Below are 23,064 nucleotides of genomic sequence, written 5' to 3'. Positions count from 1 at the left end.
CCTGCCACACAGAACCTCTGAGCCTGGCCACTTGAGATAAGTACCTCATTCTCACTCTACAGACAAGGAAACCGAGTCTGGGAAGGAAAGTCCCTTTTCCTCAGCGCTGTGTGACACGGTCAGGCTGTGACTTCAAAGGTCCCACATTCTGCTGCACCCTGCAGGGATAATTACATGTGTAGCCTGTGAGAGGTGATGGTTGGCCAGATACATGACTCAGGCAAACCGTTACATGCCTTCCATCAGGATTAGATGGTTTGGAAGGAAATTACTACTCTGAGTGCGTTCACTCTGAGGCCACAGAGCTGTGTGGGGAGCGTCCTGGTGGATGTGAAAGACACACTAGCATTTGGAAAACTCCATTAGCTGCTATTGTCTAGACTAGAGAGTCAAAAGGAGGAAGCCGGAGATAAAAGAATTCACAAGTGGGAAGTTCTGTGTTGGGGGCTCCTGCTGAAACAGAAAGAACCATTATTTTGAAACCATTAATGATGAACTTGGTAAGGATCAAAGTAGTCTTGTGACCTGTAAATCTAATGAAATGAAAGTGAGGTAATGGCATGTTTTATAATGCCGACGGATCTGAGACGCGGGAAATTATCTCAGCGTGAGCACTACACGGGAAGAGCGAACAATGGAAGCCATCCAGACAAGGATCTTTATTCAGCTGTATTTATAGCAGGCCTTCGCCTTGTCTTTCAACGTGGGGATCACAAAGGCGCCTGTTGCACCTTGCTGGGTGTATGAAAATGCAGCGGTTGGCACAGTCCCTGCACAAAGGAGGGAAAGACGACAAGGGGGATGAATAGCTCTGGCTCTGGCTCCAAGGGGAGGGGAGACAGCAAGCAAGACAGAACCTGGGAGAGAAAAGAACCGAAAGAGGGTCTTCCCACCTCGCCCAAGCCCATTTCTCTAGAACTGAGCTGTCTCATAGTCGTCACTGACTGTGGCTATTTACATTTGCCAAAATTAAATACAGGGGCAGGTGTTTGGCCTGGGGGTTAAGATGCTGCTTGGGAAGCCTGCATTTGGTATTGGAGTGCCTACGTTTGTGTCCAGCTCTGTTCCTGATTCCTGCTTCCTGCTATTGTGCACCCTGGGAGACAGCAGGTGATAGCTCAAGTGGTTGGGTCCCTGCTCCCCACAGGACAGACCTGAATCGGGCTCCTGGATTCTGGCTTCAGCCAGCCCAATCTTGGCTCTTGTTGATATCTGAGTAACGAAATGGCAAATGGAAGTTCCCTGTCTGCCAGTGTCTCTGCCTTTGAAAGGAAAAATGAAAGAAAGAGAAATTCCACTAGTCGAGGCTTCTTGTCATGCATTTTTTTAAAAAAGGAAAAAAAGTAAATCTAATTGTTGAAAGCTCACTGCCTCAGCTAATAGGTACACTCCAAGTGTTCAACAGGTACAGGTAGCTAGTGGATACCACACTGGGCACTGCAGATATAGTGCGTTTCCATCACAGAAATTTCCCCTGGGCAATATTCAAAAGTCAGCACAGGGGTCCATGATAAGACAGAAGAGTGGAGTCTTCTAAGATAGCGCAGGGGTCCCAGGTCCTGTTGGGACCCTCAATGAGCTACTGGCACTCTCCAGAACTCGGTTTCCTAATATTATTGATTAATATTTTTAACCAGACATTATAAAGAGATAGTCACATAATTAATTTAGTCTTAAGATGACAGGCGAGTTCTTAGGGCCCCTTTACAGGAGAGGAAGTGGAGGTTAAGAACCTGCTCAGTGGGGCTGGCTTTGTAGTGCAGCAGGTTAAGCTGCCCCCTGCGATGCCGGCATCCCGTATCAGAGCACCGGTTCGAGTCCCGGCTGCTCTGCTTCTGATCCAGCTCCCTGCCACTGTGTTTGGGAAGGCAGCAGATGATGGCCCAAGTATCTGGGCCCCTGTCACTATGTGGGAGACCTGGATGGAGCTCCTGGCTCCTGGCTTCAGGTTGGCCCAGCCCTGGCCATTGCAGCCATCTGAGGAGTGAACCAGTGGATGGAAGTGTGCTGTCTCTGTCTCTCTCTGTACCTTTTTTTTCCAAATAAAAGTCCCATAGTCAGTAGCAAAACTGGATTTTGTATCCAGGTCTCTGACTTCTGAAGTCACTGTCCTATCCTCCTAGCCACACTGCCTCCTGCTTTAGTCCTCATTTGTAACTCATGGAGTCGTAGCTGGATTCCCCCAGAAAAAGAAGCTGAAATGAGGATTTGAGTCAGGTAGTTTATCTGGGAGGTGACCCCAGGAAGCACGGGTGAGGGCATGGGGAAGTGAAACAGAGAGGGGAAGGAAGAATTTACCGGGTGAGCCAGGAGCGGGTTCCACTGTGGGCAGCTTCATCTTGGAGACCACATAGAACTTCTGCCTCTCAGTTGTCCTACATAATGGAAGGGGGAAGTTGGTGCATCTATCCACCAACTCCTCACCTGTCATGGTAGGAGGCTATTCCAGGGGCACTAACTGTGGCACTTCGGCCCCGCCACCCTCAAGGGCTAAACATGCTCTTGTGGTCACAAAAGATCTGCCTACACTGGATAGGATGGGAGGTTGTCAGCTAAACGTGTGAATTTGCAAAGTTTTTCGGAAAGTATTTTGAAAAATTCTGTTAGCGTTTACAATATACTTACCCACAAATTCATTCTATAAATATATTCAAGAGAAATACAAGGACGAGTGCCTAAGCATATGTGCACACGGCTGTGTGTTCTTGCATGCTTTCCCAGCGTGAAAAACTGGATGGTAGAATCAACTGTGCCAAGTCCACACCATGGAATATTACACATTTTTAAAAAGAATATGTCCTATCTGTGTTTAGCTTAGACTTATTTCCATGATACATTGTTAAGTAGAAAAGTGGCTGCATAAAAATGTTGCTATTCCTTTTCTTGTGAAATGAAGAAATATTTTCTTAAACATGTAGGAAACACAATAGGCTGTTAGGGGCAGGGTAATGAGTAGCTAAATGGAAAAAAAAAACAGTTGTTGATAACAATTGAAATAATGTAGATATTATGATGTTAAAGGAAAATGAGAAATAGGTGCTCCATCTATGATATCCTTGGGGAAAAGAAATCTAAAGGGAAAAAGGTTACAAAGTGACTCATACAAATGTATCCATGTAAACATTGATTTAATTTGGGGATGGACCCCTGGGTCATTTTCCGATCTGTAATAAAGTGTCCATTTCATGTAAATATATGAGTGGAGATGGCTGGATATTCACTGGACTATGGCTACATGAGAAGATGCAGAATTGTATCCTTGATCTGGATTCCCCACCTTTCTTTTTCTCACTCTTTCACTGAGAAGAAGTTTCCCACCTTTTGACTTTTGAACCTAGCTCCCCTACAGGATCGGGCCAAGAAAGCATCTGCCTGCTTTGGGTTTTAGGGCCTGGTGTGTGGGAGGAAGGTGAGAGGAGGAGATTCCACCCTGCAGAGACAAAGGCAAGCTGGAGCAGGTGCACGGTCGGAGGCGCACGCAGGGCCAATGGACTGCTTTGGCTGCTCGGCAGCTGCACGCCCTCCTTACCTGGGAGGAAAAGGGCCATCAGGCAGCCAGAATGTGGAATGTAAGCCAAGTGTGGCCACTCTGAAGTTCCTTCCCAGGACCTTTTTTTTTTTTTTTTTTTAAAGAGAGGAGAGGCAGAGAAAGAGAGGTCTTCCATTCACTGGTTCACTCCCCAAATGGACGCAATGGCTGGAGATGGGACAGTCTGAAGCCAGGAGCCTGGAGCTTCTTCCAGGTCTCCCAGGTGGGTGCAGGGGTCCAAGCCTTAGGCCTTCTTCTACTGCCTTCTCAGGCCACAGCAGAGAGCTGGATCAGAAGTGGAGCAGCCAGGCCTCGAACTGGCACCCATATGGAATGCTGGTACTGCAGACAGAGGCTATACCTGCTATGCCACAGCGCTGGCTCCCCTTCCCAGGACTTTTATTTTTAAAAAAAAAAGTTCTATTAAGCTGGCGCCGCGGCTCACTAGCTAATCCTCTGCCTTGCGGCGCCGGCACACCGGGTTCTAGTCCTGGTCATGGTGCTGGATTCTGTCCCGGTTGCCCCTCTTCCAGGCCAGCTCTCTGCTGTGGCCAGGGAGTGCAGTGGAGGATGGCCCAGGTCCTTGGGCCCTGCACCCCATGGGAGACCAGGAGAAGCACCTGGCTCCTGCCATCAGATCAGTGCGGTGTGCCTGCCGCAGCGCGCCGGCCGCAGCAGCCAGTGGAGGGTGAACCAATGGCAAAAGGAAGACCTTTCTCTCTGTCTCTCTCTCTATCCACTCTGCCTGTCAAAAAAAAAAAAAAAAAGTTTTATTTATTTTATTTGAAAGACTTACACACAGAGAGAAGGAAAGGTAGAGAGAGAGGTCTTCCATCTGCTGGTTCATTTCCCAGTTGGCCACAATGGCAGAAGCTGTGCCAATCCGAAGCCAGGAGTCAGGAGCTTCTTCTGGGTCTCCCACGTGGGTGCAGGGGTCCAAGGACTTGGGCCATCTTCTACTGCTTTCCCAGGCCACAGCAGAGAGCTGGATCCTTCTCAGGACTTTTAATCTTGAGGGAGTGATGCTCAAGTTCAGAGCCAGTTAGAGATTGTAGTTATCTACTACTGGGTAAGAAGTTATCCTACCCCTCTTGGTCTCTTCCCCTCTCTCTGTAACTCTGACTTTCAAATAAATAAATAGATCTTTAAAAAAGGAAGGGGAGTAATGTTGTGGTGTAGTGGGTAAAAACTGTTGCCTGCAATGCAGGCATCCCATACGGGTGCCAGTTGGAATCCCAGCTGCTCTACTTCTGATCCAGCTCCCTGCTAATGGTCTGGGAAAAGCAGCAGAAAATGGCCCAGGTTCTTGGGCCCCTGCACTCTTGTAGAAAACCCAGATGAAGTTCCTGACTCCTGGCTTTGACCATCTGTGGAGTGAACCAGCAATTGGAAGATTCTCTCTTGGCTGGTGCCACAGCTCACTGGGCTAATCCTCCGCCTTGCAGCGCCGGCACCCCGGGTTCTAGTCCCGGTCGGGGCACTGGATTCTGTCCCGGTTGCCCCTCTTCCAGGCCAGAACTCTGCTGTGGCCAGGGAGTGCAGTGGAGGATGGCCCAAGTGCTTGGGCCCTGCACCCCATGGGAGACCAGGAGAAGCACCTGGCTCCTGCCATCGGATCAGCGTGGTGCGCTGGCTGCAGCGCGCAGGCTGCGGCGGCCATTGGAGGGTGAACCAACGGCAAGGGAAGACCTTTCTCTCTGTCTCTCTCTCTCACTGTCCACTCTCTCTCTTTCTCTCTCTCTGTACCTTTCAAGAAAATAAGTTCATAAATCTTTTTTTAAAGTTCTCTTACAAGGTAGTGGTTTGAAACAACAAGCATCTATTATCTCACAGTGTCTGTGAGTGTGATTCCAGGGCAGCGAGCTGGGCAGTTCTGGGTAGTCTGGAATCAAGTTTTCAGGTGGGGCGGAAGTCATGTGAGGCTTGACTTGGGCTGGAGGACCCACTTCCAAGGTTACTTATGTGGCTGATGCCTGGAAGTTTTTGTTCCTTGCCACATGTGTCTCTGCAGAGTGACACGACATAGTAGGCAGTTGGGTTGCCCATAAGCCTGAGAGAGAAAGAGAAAGAGGGAGAGAGACACAGAGAGAGAGGGAGTCCGAGCAAGCACATTAGATAGAGCTGACCTCAGATAGAGCTGTCTCCACTTTGTTGGCTTCTATGAGGACACACAAGGATTATCTTGGAGGTCAGCAACTCAGGGATGGCTTGGGAGAACTCTTCTGTGGCAGGGTGTCATGTACATCCGGTGTCCCGGTGTTCGTGTCTGAGTCTCACTCTTCAGCCTTCTGGTCAATTCCATGAGCTGCCCAACACGCTTCCAATATTATCCTCTAATTTAAGGCCATCAGCTCTGTCTTCTGTTGTTCTCAAGGACAATCTGGACGAGGACAGGTGTCACGAGAGAGGACAGTGGCAGGGGAGGTGGCTTGGTAGTGGAGGGAACTCATTTTCGAGAAGGTGGGCGTGGGCGGCCTCTCTGAGGAGATGCCACCTGCCCCAGGCCTGGATGGTGAGGAAGACTCAGCAGACGACGCCTGGAGAGGGGGCAAGGGAGCAACACGAGGCTCTGGGGTGGGACGAGATGGCTGGACGGCCGGAGGGTTAGCAAGCCAGTGGGCAGTGGAGGGGGAGGCCAGAAGAAGCAATGGCAGAGAATTTGTATCCCTTGCCTGTGACCAAAGCCATCTCTTATCCCAGACACCAGAGTCCGCAAAGCCTGAGGACCAGACCCACAGCCTCCTTGTCTGGAAATGAGAATCGGCCGGGTCAGTCCATAGCTTTAACCAGATTGTGAAAAAGAAACTGCGGTTTGTCACTCACACATCCGTTTGTCTGGTTCTTGGGTTTTCCCAATTTTTATTGGATTCTTTCTTGAGTTCCTTAGTTCTTTTTGATAAATTCCAGCCTAACTCTGCAGAACTAAAGTGAAAGATTTCTGTGAGGCCTGGGGATCCCAGCTAGGGAGCTGGTGGAGATGGGCAGTTTTCCAGGCTAGCGTGGGGCTGAGCAGGTGCACCCGAAGCAATCCCTTCAGCCTAATGACGTCACAGTCCCACATCTATACAGCAAACGCGTGTTTAGCATTCGGCACGTGCCTGAGCTCTTTGTCAGCATCAGGTCACACAGATGACCCAGACACTGCTCCTCCTCTCCGGGAATCAGGCTAGCTAGGGGTGGCCCAGTGCGAAGGCTACTGAGTGGGAGTTTCTTGTTGCTTAGGAGTCAGCAATACCCACAGCCAAAAAACAAACAAACCAGGCCCAGCATCCCTTGCATTCTCGGGGACCAGGAACTCTCTCCAGAGTTCACTGAGGGAAGTGGAGCTGGCCCCAAACCCACTCACCGAGACCCTGGTTTTCTCTTCCTTGACTGTGTAACCATCTGAGCAAGGGGAGGTCTTGCTCTCATTGAGGCTCGCAGCGTGTCCAGTGGGGGGTAATCCCCTTCTCTCCCAGCAAACACGAGGGGAATTCCAAAGGACTCTCAAGTGGAGGCTGACAGGGGCTGCTGGGGTGCTGCTTCCTGACAGGGGATCTGCGTGGCAGTGGGCACTACCATACTGATGGGAGCGGAAAGGGTGGGTCCCGTGGAGCAGCTGACCAGGTGGACACTGCCATGGTCAGCCAGGCTGCGGCACCCAAGCAAGCCGGGCAGGAGGATCCCACCAAGGGATGGACTCGGGTGGTGGGGTGAAGTAGGAGAGGTCAAGTGTACACAGGATGCCTGTGCAGGGGAGACGCCTCCAAGAAACCTATGCTTGGCTTCTCTTCTGTTTCCTGGCCTCTTGCCAGGAGTGGGCTGGCTGTAGCCCTGCGCCCCCAGGGTGCGTGGTCTGTGGGCCACCTGCTCTAGACTTCCTGGCCTAGATGCTCCTCCACGTGGCTGGTTCCTGGTGCTCGGTATGAACCCAGATTTACCTCTCTCTCTTAGATAAAGCTCTCACTCTCCTATGCATCATTCTTACTAAATAAAAGCCTAAAATGTAAGTAGGTAGGTAGGTAGGTAGGTAGGTAGGTAGGTAGGTAGAAAGAAAGAAAGAAAGAAAGAAAGAAAGAAAGAAACCTACTCCTGGGTCCCCTGAGAAACCAGATATAGACACTCGCCACTCTGGGGAGCCAAGGAAGCAGTCAGCCAGCAGAGAGGGGGCCCTTGCCTGGGGCTGGACCTGAGGCTAGGGTGTCTCCCAGCCAGGCCATATGCCCTCCCCCTCCCTTTCCCCTTCTACTTGTAGCAGGAGGATCCTGGCTTGAGTTCACCCTTGGCTGAGTAAGAGAGAAGACAAAATGAGGTTTGAATTGAGTTTGTGAATCAAGCTTTAAAGGATGGATGGAGGTTTAACAACAGAAAGGGTCCAAAAGTGATGCAATCCGCCCAGGCTGCCATCAGGTGATGAGGCAAAGCGATTCTGCACCAGAGAGGAAAGCTGCATTATCTTACCCCACAGAGTTGAGTCAGCTCAACACACCGGTTCCACAAATAAACAGGATTTCGGAAAACTGTGTGGTGGGGCCGGAGTCTTGCTTAGGGAAGCAGCCACTGCCCAGGGCTCCCGGAGGGCCCAAGGTTGTAGGTGTGTGCATCTAGGCCGGGCTGCCGCGGAGGGCTTCCCAGAGGAGGGGCACCCAGGCTGAGCCTTGAAGGAGGAGATGAAAGGAAAGTGGGGAACGGGCTTCCCAGGCAGGGGAGACAGCGCAGATGGTCTGGGCAGTGGGCTGGAAGGATGTTGAGAGAGGAAGACCAGGAGGCGTGCGGCCTTGAGTCCCTGTGAGCTTAGGGAGGGAGGGCCTTGGGGAGCTGCCTCAAACCAGGGAGCACCACAGTCAGGTTTAGATAGAACTCTGGTCCCCAGATGCCTGCAGCGCTGGGGACCCTTGACCCCCAGGCATGCTCCTGTCCTTCTCACCAGCACAGTGACCCCACTGCCCTACTAAAGCCATTTCTACTGTGATCCGAAAATCCTGGGTCCTCCCTCTCTGACTACGTTTGCCTTCTCCCAAAGCTGAGCCCTACATGGATTCCATCTTGGATGGGACTGAACATTGCTCTCCTCCCTCAAGTCCCCTCTCCTCCCTCACTCCGGCCCACTCTGCTCAGTGCACAAAGATTCCGTGCTTTCTCTGGGCCTGTGCCTGCCAGCCCATGGCTCCTCAGGATACGCGGTACTAAAATATCTTCCCTTTATCTTATCTGATCTTCACCCCACGGGCCAATCCGAAGGCTACTATTTATTCTTTCACACATTAATTTAAGCTGCTGTAATTGCTGCTATGATATGTTTTATATAATATAATTAATGTTTTAATTCTGTGTACTTGCTTCTCCAGGCAGTTTGTGAAGGGCCCAATTTTGGAATCAAGTAAATAAAGACTAAGTAATGGCTGAAGTTATTATAGGAACGCCTCCCGCCCAAAGGAATCAAGACTCCGCTGGCTTTCTCGGAGTGTGTTAAAAAAGGAAGAGCTGTTTCCATCTTCTCTTCGTCCTGGGCATGCTTGGGTGGTTTCAGTGAAGTCCCTGGGGCCCGGTTTTGTGTGATGCTGGTCTTTTGCAGTCTGCCTTTCAGGCCTCGGTCCACGGGGCTGCCCGGGCTTGAGGTCTGTGTTGAGGCCGACAGCTGGTACCCCCATCCCCTGCTGCTTCTCACAGTAGAGGCTGCGCTCAGGATGAGACAGTGCGGAACCTGTTCACTCACTGCGTTAGCCAGCCTGGCCCCATGACAGGGAAACAGCTGAGGCAGCTTGCTTCGTAAGGAGAAAAGGCTTATTTAGTTCAGTTTGGGCAGTTCAAGTCCAAGATCAGGCCTCCTCGGTGCTCTCTGGCGAGGGTGGCAGATGGCAATGGCAGGGCGTGTGTGGAAGCAGGATCACATGGTGGCCAGGAAGCAGAGAGAGCGTTGAGTCCCAACTCCAGCTTTCACAGTGTCAATCCCGGGGCTGGTGCTGTGGTGCGGTGAGCTAACGCGCAATAGTGGCATCCCAGATCGGAATGATGGCTCCCGTCCTGGCTGCTCCACTTCCGATCCAGCTCCCTGCTAATGGCCTGGGAAAAGCAGCGGAAGATGGCCCACGTGTCTGAGCCCCTACCACCCACCTGGGGGACCTGTATGGAGTTCCTGGCTCCTGGTTTCAGCCTGGATCAGCCCTGGCCGTTGTGGTCATTTGGGGAGTGAACCAGCAGATAGATCGATCTTTCGCTGACTCTCACATAAATAAATAAAGCTACCTTCCAAGGACATGCCCCAGTGACCTCAGGCCTTCCCTCTGGGCTCACCTAAAGCTTCCACCACCTTTTAATAACATCACCTTCAGGGCACTCCACATCCAAACCACAGCACTCGTTTATGTATTGATCCAACCAGTGTGCATCGGTGGCCTACTGTGCACCCAGGATGGACAGATTCAGCCCTGCTCGTCAGGAGCTCGCGGCCACATGGGAGCAGGCAGATAGAGTCGACGCCTGGGAACAAGGGGGAGGAGGCAAGGTGGGGGGAGGACCCACCTCTGTCACAGCAGGTTGGGGCAGGCTCACGAGAGGCAACATTTAAAATGGTTCCAGGAGGGGGAAAGGAAGGAAGGAACGGAAAGACACAGGGAGAAAACCAGGAGGGGAAAAAAGAGGGTGTGTTTGGGAGATGAGGAGGTGGACACAGCCGAGGCCAGTGGGCCTAGGAGGACGTGGCGGGAGTAAGCATGGTGAGAGAGGCCGGTGTGGAGTGAGAAGGCTTGCTGGCTGGCTTTGCCAAGATATGGAGTTTGGACAATCCTGAGTGTCTAGGGGTGCCCCAAGAGGTGTTTAAGCAAGAAAGTGCCCTGGTCAGATCAGATCAGGAGTTCACCAAGAGAGAGAGTGGGGGGTGGCCTGGCCGGTGGTAGGGGCTCAACAGTACTTACTGAGTGAGGCTGATGGGACAGTCCAGATGAGCCTCTGAATCCCACCAGTGGCAGAGGTGACCGGAAAGGGGGATGGACTCCCCCAGGCAAGAGTGCCCTTGGCAGCACGAACCCTCCTCTGCCAGTCCCCTGCCGTGCAGCCTGTCCTCTCAGCCTGCCAGAAACTCAGGGCTGGGGGGAGGGGGTCATCACGCCAGTCACCATCTAGTTTGAGTTCTTCGGGTTTCCTTGCGGGTGGGGGGACATTGAGGCACAAGACAACACAGGTCATCAGAGATTGAGCTTGGATCAGAGTCCAAGTGTTCCACAGTGCAGAGCGCCCTGAGGGAGGAGACTGGGAGAACAGAAGTGCAAGGGGGTGTGGGAGGGACGCTGGTCCCCTAACATCGTCAGAGGGTCTGTGATTCCACAAAAGGCTGGTGCGCTCTTTTTTTTTTTAAGATTTATTTAATTTATTTCAAAGAATTGCAGAGAGAGGGAGAGAGAGGGAGAGAGGGAGAGAGGGAGAGAGAGAGAGAGAGAGAGAGAGAGAGAGAGAGGTCTGCCATCTGCTGGTTCACTCCCCAACATGACTGCAACAGCCAGACCTCAGCTGATCCGAAGCCAGGAGCCAGGAGGAGCTTCCTCTGGGTCTACCACGTGGGTGCAGGAGTCCAAGGACTTGGGCCATCCTCTACTGCTTCCCCAGGCCACAGCAGAGAGCTGGATCGGAAGTGGAGCAGTAGGGACTCAAACCGGCACACATATGGGATGCTGGCACTGCAGGCGGGGGCTTTAACCCACTGTGCCGCAATGCTGGCCCCATAGTTTGCTCTTTTAAAAATCGTTAGTTTTGTTATTCCTCTGAAGGAGTGACAGAGAGAAGGAGAGGCAGACAGTAGAGAGAGAAGGGAGGAGGGAGCTTCCATCTGCTGGTTCATTCGCCAAACGGCTGCAACAGCCGTGGCTGGGCCAGGCGAAGCCAGGAGCCTGGAGCTTCACCCAGAGTGGGCGGCAGAGTCCATCCTCCGCTGCTCTCCCAGGCGCATTCGCGGGGAGCTGGACCAAAGCGTAGCAGTCAGGACTCGAACCTGCGCTGCCGCAGGGCTTGCTCTGGATTGACGTCGGTCTCCGGGAGCCGGGAGGAACGAAACAGAATCCAATGGCGACGCCTGCTTGGGAATTTCCCTCGCGGCAGCGCGAAACTCGGAGCCGGGAGCTTTTCCTTGAAACGGCCCGCGGCGCTCCAACGCTGCCTTCCCGTTTTCTGGGGTGGCCGCGGTGACGGGGACTTCCTCGGGCCCCGCTGTCCGCGGTGGGGACACTTTCGGTTCTGCCGGGATTCCCGGGGGCAGCTGGGGGAGGACAATGGGGGCCCCTGTGCGGCCCTCAGCAGGCAAAGGACCCCTCTCCCGCCTCTGCGGCCCTGGGAGCAGGCTGGCTCTGAACCCGCCCTTAACTCGGTGCTTGGGGGTCCCAGGGCGGGCGGACGGGCCCCCGCGGGGACCACACCGCCTCCCCTCTCCGCTAAGCCGGTCCCTAAACTCCCGAGGGAACGAGGTTCCCGGGAATGTCCTGGGGAAATGCCCGAGGCCCGAAAGGCCCGGGGCACCGCCCCCTCCGCGGGCGGGCCGCTATTGGCCCTCCGAGGCTCCGCCCCTCTCCTGGGCGGGGCCGCGGCGAGGGGCCAGGGAGTTACTAGGGGCCCCGCCCGGGCGCCGAGGGCTGCCGCCGCCCGGGTCTCGCCCGCCATGCTTCGGCTGCCTGTGCGGTGTGTCCTCTGGGGCTGCTTGCTGACCGCCGTGAGTTTCTGCCCTGACCGTTCGAGGCTTTGGGATTTGAGAGTCGGGAATGGGGAGGAAGGAGAAGCCGGACTTCGGGAAAGGACATTCCTTGCTGATTTTGGCGGGATGTTGTGTGTGTGGGAGGGGTTTGACACTGGGCCAAATGCCTGGGGGTGCTGGCTGATGGGGCGGGCTGCTTCTCTGTGCTTCTCTGAGCCCGGCTAGGGGTCCCAGGGAGCCCACCGAGGGCGCTTGGGGGTGGTGGTGGTGGGGTGCGCTGCAGGCGCACACCTGCCAGGAGGCTGGGGTTTGGGGACCTGTCACCCTTTCCCTGGTTGGAAGGCTGCGGGCCTCAGAAGTTGGCCACGCCGAGCCTGGGAGGGCTTCGGAGGGCGGGAAGGGGAGGGTCTGGCCGTTTCCCGTCTCATCCTGTCTCTTTCCCCTGGTGCTTATCGTCTCCTTACCAGCGGGGGCTGCCTTCTCCCAGGGTGTCTGGTGAGAGCCTGGGATGGGTGCAGAGGCCCAGGTACTTTTTATCAGAAGACGAGCTGCTTTCAATGTCCCCTCTCCTTCCCGCCACCTGCCCCGTCATCCTGGGCATTACCCTAGAAGGGATGGCCTAGGCTATCTCCCTGCCTCCCGAATTTAACATGGGGGAGAGGAAGGGTTCATGGGACCCAGGAAAGGGTTAGGGATTTCAGCAGGGGTTTCTCCAGGCACCAGAAGGGCCGGGACTCAACCAAGCAGATCTCCGGGGTTTTCAGAAGCCTGCACTTGACTCACTTTGTGCTTAAAAGTAATTTTGTAGTTCCTCATTCCGAAGGCCGGGAGTCCCCCGCGTACCTGGCCCTCTCACCCCAGCCCCTCGGGCCTCCCCCAACTCTCAGGGGGCTCGAGGTCTGGCCATGAGTGACCCATGGGTGTTGGGGGGAGGTGGGCTGCAGGGCAGAGGCACAGTGGAGAAGCTGCTCTGGGCCTGAACTTTCATTTTCACTCTAAGTAGTGACTCCAGGAGAAAGGGGGCCGGAGAGAGGCGGGAGACAGCCTTTTGGGGACAGAGCGGGGGGAGAGCCAGGAAATGGGGGGCGGTTGTCTGGCTTCCCAGAGCACAGTCTGCCCTCATAACGCCCAGCTTTGGCTCCAGGTAGAGGCTGGGCTGGGCCAGTAGGAGGGGCTGTTGTTGAAGCTTCCCAGGTGACGGGCTCTGAGCAGGCACCAGCTCTGTCCTCTTTCTGATTGCTCCCAACTCCCCCATTACACAGATAAGCAGACTGAGGCTCAGAAAGGGGCATTGTCTTGCCGAAGCTCTCACAGCTAGGTAGTGGTGGGAGCGAACCTGAATCTGCATCCGCCTCATGGCTGAGCCTGCCTCCCGGCTGGTGAGGGTCTCCCAGCCCTGGTCCTGAGACCCGCGCAGAAGGACCAGGGCTTGGGGGAGTGGCCCCTGGGGATCGGCAAACTGTCGGAGGAGCAGCTGTGGCTCTCACGCGGTTCAGATGGCACCAAGGACTCTTACTGCTCTGGGAGTGCCCTTATCTTTGAGTCCTTGGCAAGAATGGTGCCCGGTGGTGCCCTGCTGGGGGCCGTTGCCTTTTCCACCTCCTTCCACAGTTCTCTACGTAATTTGCTCTCATTGCCAGTTGGAATGAGAGCCGCTGATTAGGCAGGGTCCGGAAAAGCCAAGCGGATACTCACTGCGGTCGTGTAATGAGCCCCTGCCACGTTCTAGAGCCCGTGCCAGGCCATGCGTTTATGCCCTTTCTCATCTGCACAACCCAACCTGCAGGGCGGGTTCAATGTCTCTCCCATTTCAAAGATGAGACAACTGAGGCCAAGAGCAGCAAAATGACTAGTAAGTGTCCCCAAATCTGGAGCCTAAAGCTGTGTGACTCTCCAACCTGTGTGCTCTCCCCTGGCTGTGCCCGAGTGTGGAGTGATTTTAGGGAGTGTCTGCATATAGAACTAAACCCAGACTCCCTTTATAGTTCTTCTAAAAAAAGATCCTCATTTTTTTTTTCAAGGAGGAAGTCTCTGGCGCTAGAGTATATAGTTAATGCCTCTCAACGATTCTCTGCTAATCCTCCTTTTAAACAAAAATCAAGAGCAGGCTTGGGGCCGAGGGCCCTCAGCAAGCAAAGCAACCAGCCGGGGATTATTACCATTGTTTTGTTTCTGGTGAATTTATTTTTAGGGTTTCTTTGACTTATGGGAAGTGAGACTGGTTCTTCTCTCTTGGAAATGATGTAAGGTTTTTACATCACCAAAAGTAATGAATGGCATGGGCGGACATGTATGTTATGAAAATGGCACACGTGAAACTCAAGGCCGTGGGGGGCAGGTGCATCGAGACCCGAGTTCTCATTCAGGTTCTGTCCCTGGGGGACCCTGAGCAAGGGCCCGGTCTCTCTGGTGCTCAGGCTGCCCTTCTGTGAAATGGAAGCACTGAATTTGATCCCTCCGGCTTCCCGACCCCAGTGTTTTACCAGGGAAGGGCCAATGAGGAGTCGGAGGGGAGAACCTGATGGGGCTTGGAGAGGGGAAGGAAGAGAGACAGAATGAGAGGAAGAGGTCAAGTGTTAAAATAGCCTTGTCCGTGTCTGGGGCCAGCGGGAGCCAGGCTGCCCCAGGAGTCCAGGGGGAGGCGCTGGAGTCCGCACACGTCCTGCCGGGGTTAGGGGAAGAAGAAAGACTCAGGAGTGAAGCCACGAGGAAGAGCAGTTCAGTTCAGAGCGTGTGAGGTTCCAGGGCGTCGCTTTGTCCAGAGCCGGCGGGGGTCTCTGCTCGGTCAGGGTGCTGAGAATCAGAGCAGGGGGCAGTTTGGAACGTACTAACAGACACAGCAAGTGCGGGGCAGGCTTCGTCGTCTGCTTTGGACTTCCCCTTGATTGTGGCCCTGTCCTGGCCGACTTCCAACCTTCTTGCCAACGAGGCAACAGCAGAGATGTCAAGATCCCTTCAAATGGCACAATTCTGTTGTCAGGTCCTCCCAGAACCGCCCACTGCCTGCAGGGAAAATCAGTACCAAGTGAACAATCAGTGCTGCAATTTGTGCCCGCCAGGTGAGACGCCAGCCCTCCGGCCCCATGGGGGGACCCCTCCCGGTTGCTGGGATGGGCTGGAGTCTGAACCGACCCCTTCCCACCCCCGCCCCACTGTCAGAATGTCTGGGTTCCCTCTCTGCATGGCAAACCTTTGCCTACACTGGGCCAGGGTCCCCATCTTCTGTCTTCCCCAGCAGACTAAGACCCCCTGAGTCACCTCAGAATCCCAACCCCTTCCCCGAACCTGGCCTGATGATTGTGTGATAAGTGTCTGACTCACAGAGCCACCTCATTTCCTGCTGTTTTCCAGGAGAGAGACTGGAGAATGAATGCGTAGACGGCACCAACACAAAATGCCTTCCTTGCTCTAATGGCGAATTCTTAGACACCTGGAACAGAGAGACGCGCTGCCACCAGCACAAGTACTGCGACCCCAGTGCGTGGGCTGCTGGGGAGGGGACTGGAGGACTGGGTTCATGTTTCAGACACTGCAGCTCTTCTTAGAGAGAGAGAGAGAGAGAGAGAGAGCGAGCTTCCATCGGCTGGGTTACCTCCCAAATGCCTGCAGTTACCAGTGCTGGGCCAGGCCAAAGCCAGGAGCTAGGAACTCATTCTGAGTTTCCCACACGGGTGGCAGGGACTCAGGTGCTTGGGCCATTATCTGCTTTCTCCAGGGATGCATAGCTGGATTGGAAGCAGAGAGGCCAGGACTGGAACCAGGCACTCCAGTATGTGATGTGGGGGTGCCAGGAGGTGACTTAACTTGCTCCCATGCTATCATTTTGACTTTGTGTAACCAGGGTCTGTTCTGATTGGGTGGAGTCTAGGTTGTACTGGTTGTTAAGTAGCTTGATGGTCACCTCTCCTTGGAAGGGGGTCTAAGGGAGAGGAGCAGGCCGTGTGAGGAGCAGGGCTCTGGGCATGGCTCAGCGAGGAGCTCCCGTCCTCCCTGCCCGTCTCTGCTCAGACCTAGGGCTCCAGGTCCAGAGGGAGGGCACCTCGGAGACAGATACCACCTGCACCTGTCAAGAAGGTCAACACTGCATCAGCGATGCCTGCGACAGCTGTGCCCCACACAGCTCCTGCCCCGTGGGCTTTGGGGTCAGGCAGAAGGGTAAGTGGCCCATCTGCAGGTGGAAGGGCGGAGCTGGTGGCCAAAGGCTCTCAGTCCCAGAGGCCAGTGGCCTGGGAAGGGCAGTGGGAGAAGTCCTCCTGGGGGCTGCAGCCATCGGGGAAAGCCCTACATGGGGACAAGAGTGCTCTAGACAGGCGCCCTTCCTGCCTGTCCCCTGGCTCTCCTGATAGCGGGACCGTGGCCCACACCGGGGGTTAATGTCCCCTCTCCATCTGCTCCCAGCCACCGAGGTTTCTGATACCATCTGTGAACCCTGCCCGGACGGCTTCTTCTCCAATGTGTCGTCTGCTGTTGAAAGCTGTCACCCATGGACAAGGTATAAGGACCCCAAGTGTGGCAGGAGCCTGGCCCCATTCTCTCCAGTCCCTGTTCCCCTGGCCACACTCACGGGTGAGCTTGTGTGACATCCCCGGAGCAGTCTCGTGGCTGAAGCAAGTGGGCCTTTTTCTTGCCTGTTCTGAGCGGTAACACACCGCTGGTCTCTCCATCTTCTTGAAGTTCTCCCCTCTTGACACCCTCGGCCCCCTTCCGCCCTCCCTGCTTCCCTCCTGCCTGCTCCTCACTGCGTTTCCCAGGGCTTTGTCCCCTTCCCCAGGCCGTCCCAACTACGTCCATGGCTTCACTTCCTGTCTCCCTTGTGTGGCCCCCAGTCAGTGTCGCCCGCTCAGATCTGTCTCCTGGGGCCCAGCCTGGCAAAGGCAACCGCTGGGTGTGTGTCTGCATCTGGTGGCTCACGGACACCCCCAGCTTTGTGTGTCTAGGATGGGTGCGCCTGCTTCCTCCCCTCACCCCAGTGAGAGGCGCCACCACGGACCTGGGTACCCAACCCTGGCACCTCCCTCCCTTAGCTCCAGCTCCAAATCAGTCTACCCGCCCAACGGTGTATTTTGGGAATCCATCTCCTCTCTGATTCCACATTTTTCATTTGACTGGCTGCAACGCTGTGGTCTGGGGGATGCCTTTGCCTCCTCCTGCCCCAGCTGCTCCCTTTCATCTGGTTCTCCCTCTTCTCACCCATGGGGGCTCTCCACACTTCCTTTTGAGTCACGATACTCCCATATTTGAAATGTTCTGTGGCCCTCTGCTTCCTGCCAAAAACTCAGACTCCTTTGCGTGGCGCTCAGCCTTCCAGCGGCACGTTGCGTCTGACTGCTTCGCGCAACTGCAGTGCCTGTTCACTTCCCAGCTCCTCTCCTGGCATGCTCTGACACACACGCCCTGCCGAGTTTGCACATTCATTTGTAACATGGTAGAACGGGCATGTGGGACAGAAGGTGCAGGAGGGCCCAGGGTAATAGATCTCTCTCGGTCCTGCCTCGCCGCGTCCCAGTTCTCCCAGGAGGCAGCCACTGTTCCTTTTGTGTCCTCCAGAAATTCTGTGCACGCGTGCACACACACACACTCACTCACACACACAGATCTCTCACACAAATAGTAGTATACCATGCACACTTGGCTTTCAGCCTGCCTTTCCCCAGGAAATGGCAAACTTCTTAGACATAGAGAATTGACTTTTTTTTTCACGCCACTGACCCTTCCCCTGCACCTAGAAAAGTGCCTATCACGTGGCAGATGCTTGGCCAGTCTTTACCAAAAGCTGACTTGTAATTGGAGCACCTGGGCTGGGGCTGAGTCAGAGTCCTGGCCTATAGCCTGCGCACGGGTCAGGAAGTGTGTGGACCCCGGCCCTCCAAACCTTGGTGTTCTCATCTGCAAAGTGGGGATGACCTTCGTCCTGAAAGGTCTGAGACAAAGTGGACAGAGCTCTGGTGAACTCTGGAATGCGGGGCTCGTGGCAGGCTACAGGATGCATCGTCTGCGAAGCTTCTCTCTCTTTCTCTTGCCTTCAGGGGTCCTTTCTTTGCACTGTCCTCTGTCCACCCCTCCTGCTCCTCCTGGGTCCAGCCTGGGCCTGGTCCCATCAGGTCAGATCCAGGCTCCCGCCATGCCTCCTACTGGCCAGTGGCGTCCTCTCGCTGGCTGCTGGGAGACTCACTGGCTAGTAGAAGCCTGCGGGCCTGGTTGTCAGGGACCGGGGGTAAAGGCCACTTCCCGATCTTCCCTAGCACACCCTGTGTGCCACCCACCCAAGCACCGCTCCGCTGCTCTGCTCAGACCTTAATTCCCCAGGGAAATCCTTCCAGAAGGCCTGTAAGTCAGAGCTTCTGAATCGGGGCAGTGTTGCTCCCTGCGGGGGCATTTGGCAATGTCTGGACTCTTTGTTTTTTTAAGAGAAAGGATTTATTTATTTATTTGAAAGGGAGACAGAGAGAGGGAGAGAGGGAGAGAGTCTTCCTTCTGCTTGTTCACTGCTCAAATGATTAATTACAACAGCCAGGTTTGAGCCAGGCCCAAGACAGGAGCCAGGAACTCCAGATGGGTCTCCCAGGTGGATGGCAGGGGCCTAAGCACTTGAGCCATCCTCTGCTGCTTTCCCAGGCGCGTTAGCAGGGAGCTGCATTGGAAGTGGAGCAGTGGGGACTCTGGCATGGGGTGATGGCATCGCAAGCAGGGGCTTAAACGGCTGCACCAGCACGCCAGCCCCAGTGTCTAGACACATTGTGGTTGTCACAGCTGGGGAGCTGAATGCTCCGGCATCTGGTGAGTAGAAACCAGGGTGCTGCTAGACATCTTACAATGCACGGGCCGGCCCCTGCATCTGAGAGGCACCCCGGTGCCGGGGTTGAGAAATTGTCTTCAAACGAACGCATCATGTCTCCGTTCCAGCCATGGTGGGTTCCACCCCCTTGGGACAGTCCCCACTTCACGTTAGCCTGGATCCGAAGCTTAGCACTCACTATAGGCTGCCCTGTTTCTTCAAGACATGCAGTAATCTTTTCTCTGCACGTAACGAGTCCTGTGGAACAGTGTCTTCATGACAGGCAGCCTAGAATGTCCCATGTCATGTGTGTGCTCAAGCAAACCTGTGTTTTCTAGTTGTTGCCTCCCCTCTGGGGTTGGGAATCTTATGGTTGGAGAAAGGAAACATCCTCGTGTGTGTGTGTGTGTGAGTGTGTGTACTGATACACATGTGTCTGTGCACAGCTGTGCGACCCACAACCTCGTGGAGCTACAGGCGGGAACTAACAAGACAGACGTGCGCTGTGGTGAGTTCTGGGGAAGGAGCCCTGGGAAGTAGAGGGGGAGACTGAGGCACACAGAGACATCAGGTGGGGCAAGAGGGAGGGGAGGGCAGTTCAGGGGTGTGGTATCCCGGCTCCGCCCCTTATCTTGGGAGCCTGGGCAGGTTATTTCCCCTATCTGAGCCTCAGTCTAATTATCTGTAAAATGGGGTGACAATAGCGTCTCTCTTAGAAGCTTGGTCCAAGTGCTTGTCATGGGTTCCTGCACTTTGAAAGCATGCTCAGTGAATGCTATTCTGCCACCTGACACTGCAGGCCTGGCCTGGGTGACCTGGACCCCTCATGATCCCAGTTTTGGTTTTAGAATGAGAAGCTTGGCCCACAGCACAGATCACAAGCACAGATAACTACAGGGGTTAGTAGGCAGGTCATGTTGATGAGGGCAAGTGACCGGGAGTAAGAAAAACACATTCTCTTTGCTTTTTCTCAAAATTTACTCTCCTCCTGGCAGAGCTGGCCCCAGAACAGAGTGAGGGGCACTTGGCCTTGGGCACAACTCTTAAAGGAGTGCCACAAAATGCAGTAATTCAGATTAGTGGCATCGTGGTGTGCTATTTTAAAAGACAAAAATAAATGCAAAAATATCCATGATGAACGAAATTGCCAAGTTCTAAATGAAGAGAGGATCTGACCACGCATTTGTGCATGGCCTTGCCTCGCTCACTTCACCATCATGGTTCCAATAAAACTTTATTTAAAAGACAGGTGAGCACGTGCCCATAGGGTGCTGACTTGGCGTCTGCCTGCTGATGTTCAAAATGCGGCATTGAAATGGCGCTGATCTCAGTTACTGAGTTCTCTAGCGGGCCCTTGGTGTAGGTTTTATCTGCATCCCTAGCCTCCTGCCGGCGCTCACCTGGCCTCTTCCTGTCATTTGCCCACCGAGAGACTTAGGGCAGAGGAATCTGGCTTTCCCTTCTGTCCTGTAGCAAACGCCTCAGTGCAGCTGTGGATGACAGGGGAGCAGGTGGCCACGGACTGAGTCCCAGCTCGTGGTTGTCCTTTTAAAGATTTATTTATTTGAGAGGCAGAGTCACAGAGAGAGGGAGAGAGACAGAGAGAGGTCTTCCATCCTCTGGTTCACTCCCCAAATGGCCGCGACGGCCGGAGCTGCGCCGATCCGAAGCCAGGAGCTGGGAGTTTAAAAAAACCAGATATCCCGACTTGGAATCTCCCAATGTTGATCCGTGGGCCAAGATCTCAGAACCTTAAGAAAATGTGCTGCCGTCACGTGTCCCAGGGGCCGCGCGTCTGAGACCCTGATGGAGCTGAGCCCTGACACGGGAGCACTGGGGTGCGAGCCAGGGCGGGGCCGGGAGGGACGGGGCAAGCCGAAGTCTCCGTTCCCCCAGGTGCCCAGGACCGGAAGAGAGCCCTGGTGTTGATTCCCATGGTGCTGGGGGGCGTGTCCGCTGCCCTCTTGGTGTCCGTTTATATCCGTGAGTCCCCAGCTGGAGGGAGAGGGGAAGATGGGAGGGAGGGGCAGCGGAGCTGGCCTCCTGGTTCCTAATCCGGCCTGTCCCCCCATCGCCCATCCTCTAGGCAAGGCGATCAAGAAGCCAATAGATAAGGTAGGTCATGGTGGGGACGCGGACAGGTTGGCTCCCCGGCCGTCCCGGCTCAAGCTTTGCCAGGTCCACCTGCTGCAGCCCCGGCACCGCCCTCGCGCCCACCACGGGCTGTCCCTTCCCGGCCGACCGCGAACAGGGGCCGCATCCAGGCCTCCGGGCTGGGTCAGACGGGTGGGGGCCGGCTCTGGGAGCTCCTTGTCACCCTCGGTGTGGCCAGCAGGGGGCAGGAGGCACCCAAGGAATCCTCGCGGAGCCGCCGCCTGGGAAGGGGACGAGGCCCGGGCGGGGCTGCGCAGGGGCGTGGCGGCCCCCGGCTGTGGGGCTGACCGCGGTCCTCGGCTCCGGCTCCGCAGGGCTACCGCGTCCGGACGGTGGGGCAGGACCCCGTGGAGATGGAGGACTTCCCCGGCCATAACACGGGTGCGCCGGTCCAGGAGACCTTGCACGGGTGCCAGCCGGTCACCCAGGAGGACGGCAAGGAGAGCCGCATCGCCGTGCAGGAGCGGCAGTGAGGCTGCGCCCCCCGGGACGTGGCAGCCCCGCGCGGGACGCCGGGCGGACAGCCTGGGACAGGCGGGGGCCGCGGCGGCGGGGCGCGCAGGGGCTGGCCCTGGCTGGCCCTGGCTGGCCCCTCTGCCCTGACGGACCGGAACGCATCGCCCGGGACAACGGCTCAGCCCAGCACCGAGGCACAACTCTGGGAGGGGGCGCACGGACAATAATATTCACCAGCTGCCCCCGGCCCGGCACTCTGGTGCCCGGAGACTTATGATGACCGTGGTCTCCACGTGTCCGGGGCGGGGGGGGGGGGGACACACACACACACACGAATGTCCATGACAGTGCTGCTGTCTGTACCTGAGAACTGGAAGTCACTTAGCTGTCCGTGAGCTGGGGACAGCGACATAAAATTATAACGTATTTATACAACACGGGCTCAGAAACACCGTGGGGTGGGCAAACAGGCAGCTTGCAGGATGATGTGGGAACGATTGTTAAAAGAGCACACAACCACAAAGTGACCCGCTACCCATGAGTAATGCTACACACGTGATACAGGAGTGCATAGGGGACAGCGGGGTCTGGAAGGACCCACGGAGGACTCAGTTCCCGTCCTGGTGACATCCGGGGTGGGGGAGGATTGGTGAAAGGGAACTTGGCTTTCCCATAATGCTTCGTTTTTTCCCCAAAAGGAGAGTGGATTCCTCTGATGCTTATGTAATTAAACAATCATCAAACTTGGGAAAAGAAACACGGGGGTGGACATCCTGGGTGACACTGCTGTCAGGCTCCCGGAATTAGGACACTTTCTGAGGATAAATAGGAATGTCCCACCCGCCTGCGTCCCTGCAGGCCAGCCCCCACGTGGGCTCACACTCCAGATCCGGTGTGCAACGCTCTGTCCTTGATTCAGGTTCATGAAGCGGCCGTCTGGGCAGACAGGGCTCGCCACCCGTCCCCTCATTCACAGGGGTCCAGAGAGGGGTGGGGACTTGCCCAAGGTCGCCCAGGAGGGCGTGGCCCAGTGCTGCCTGCTCTCTGAACCTAGCTCTGTGCCCCTTCCAAGGAGACCCTGGCCCCCCAGCCCCCACCTTCTGACCTCCCACCTCACAGGAGCTGCTGCTTCTGTCAGACGGCGCCCCTGTCTCCCCCTCTCCCCCAGCAGCTCAGGATAAAAATAAACCGCCCTGTTCCCTCTTCATGCTGTGCCAACTGAGGGGAGCCTAGCCAGGAGGGGCGGCAGATGGAACGGGAGCAGGGGGAGGGGCGGGGGGGAGGCAGGGCAGTGCCGCGTGGCGTGCAGGGGCCCCAGCTTGGAGATTTGGGGCGGCGGTCTCACCCCGGGACTCGGCCTTTCCCGGCAGGGCTGCTTGGATTTCCCCGGCGCGCCCCGCTGGCTGCGGGCTGTCAGGGCAGCTGGGAGCCAGGAGGGCCACCTGGCTTGGCTGCCTTCCCAGAAGAGAGCCATTTGGAGGCACCAGGTGGAGG

General features: G+C 55.5%; 1 protein-coding gene across 1 annotated transcript; it reads left to right on the top strand.

Annotated features, from left to right (window-relative positions):
- Positions 1 to 12,052: 12,052 nt before the first annotated feature.
- Positions 12,053 to 22,775, top strand: CD40 (CD40 molecule). The gene is made up of 9 exons (XM_002721199.6): positions 12,053 to 12,203; positions 15,166 to 15,244; positions 15,537 to 15,662; positions 16,194 to 16,340; positions 16,584 to 16,677; positions 19,407 to 19,468; positions 20,857 to 20,943; positions 21,047 to 21,075; positions 21,429 to 22,775. Exons 1-9 carry the CDS (start codon positions 12,153 to 12,155, stop codon positions 21,585 to 21,587), a joined length of 834 nt encoding a protein of 277 aa, XP_002721245.1. The 5' UTR covers positions 12,053 to 12,152; the 3' UTR covers positions 21,588 to 22,775.
- The last annotated feature ends 289 nt before the right edge of the window (positions 22,776 to 23,064 follow it).

This window comes from Oryctolagus cuniculus, chromosome 11 (genome assembly GCF_051225735.1).
Source record: "Oryctolagus cuniculus isolate XC-2025 breed Fujian yellow rabbit chromosome 11, ASM5122573v1, whole genome shotgun sequence".
Lineage (NCBI taxonomy): Eukaryota > Metazoa > Chordata > Mammalia > Lagomorpha > Leporidae > Oryctolagus > Oryctolagus cuniculus.
The sequence above is the reverse complement of the archived record's forward strand: the minus strand, read 5'-3'. Positions and strand labels throughout refer to the sequence as shown.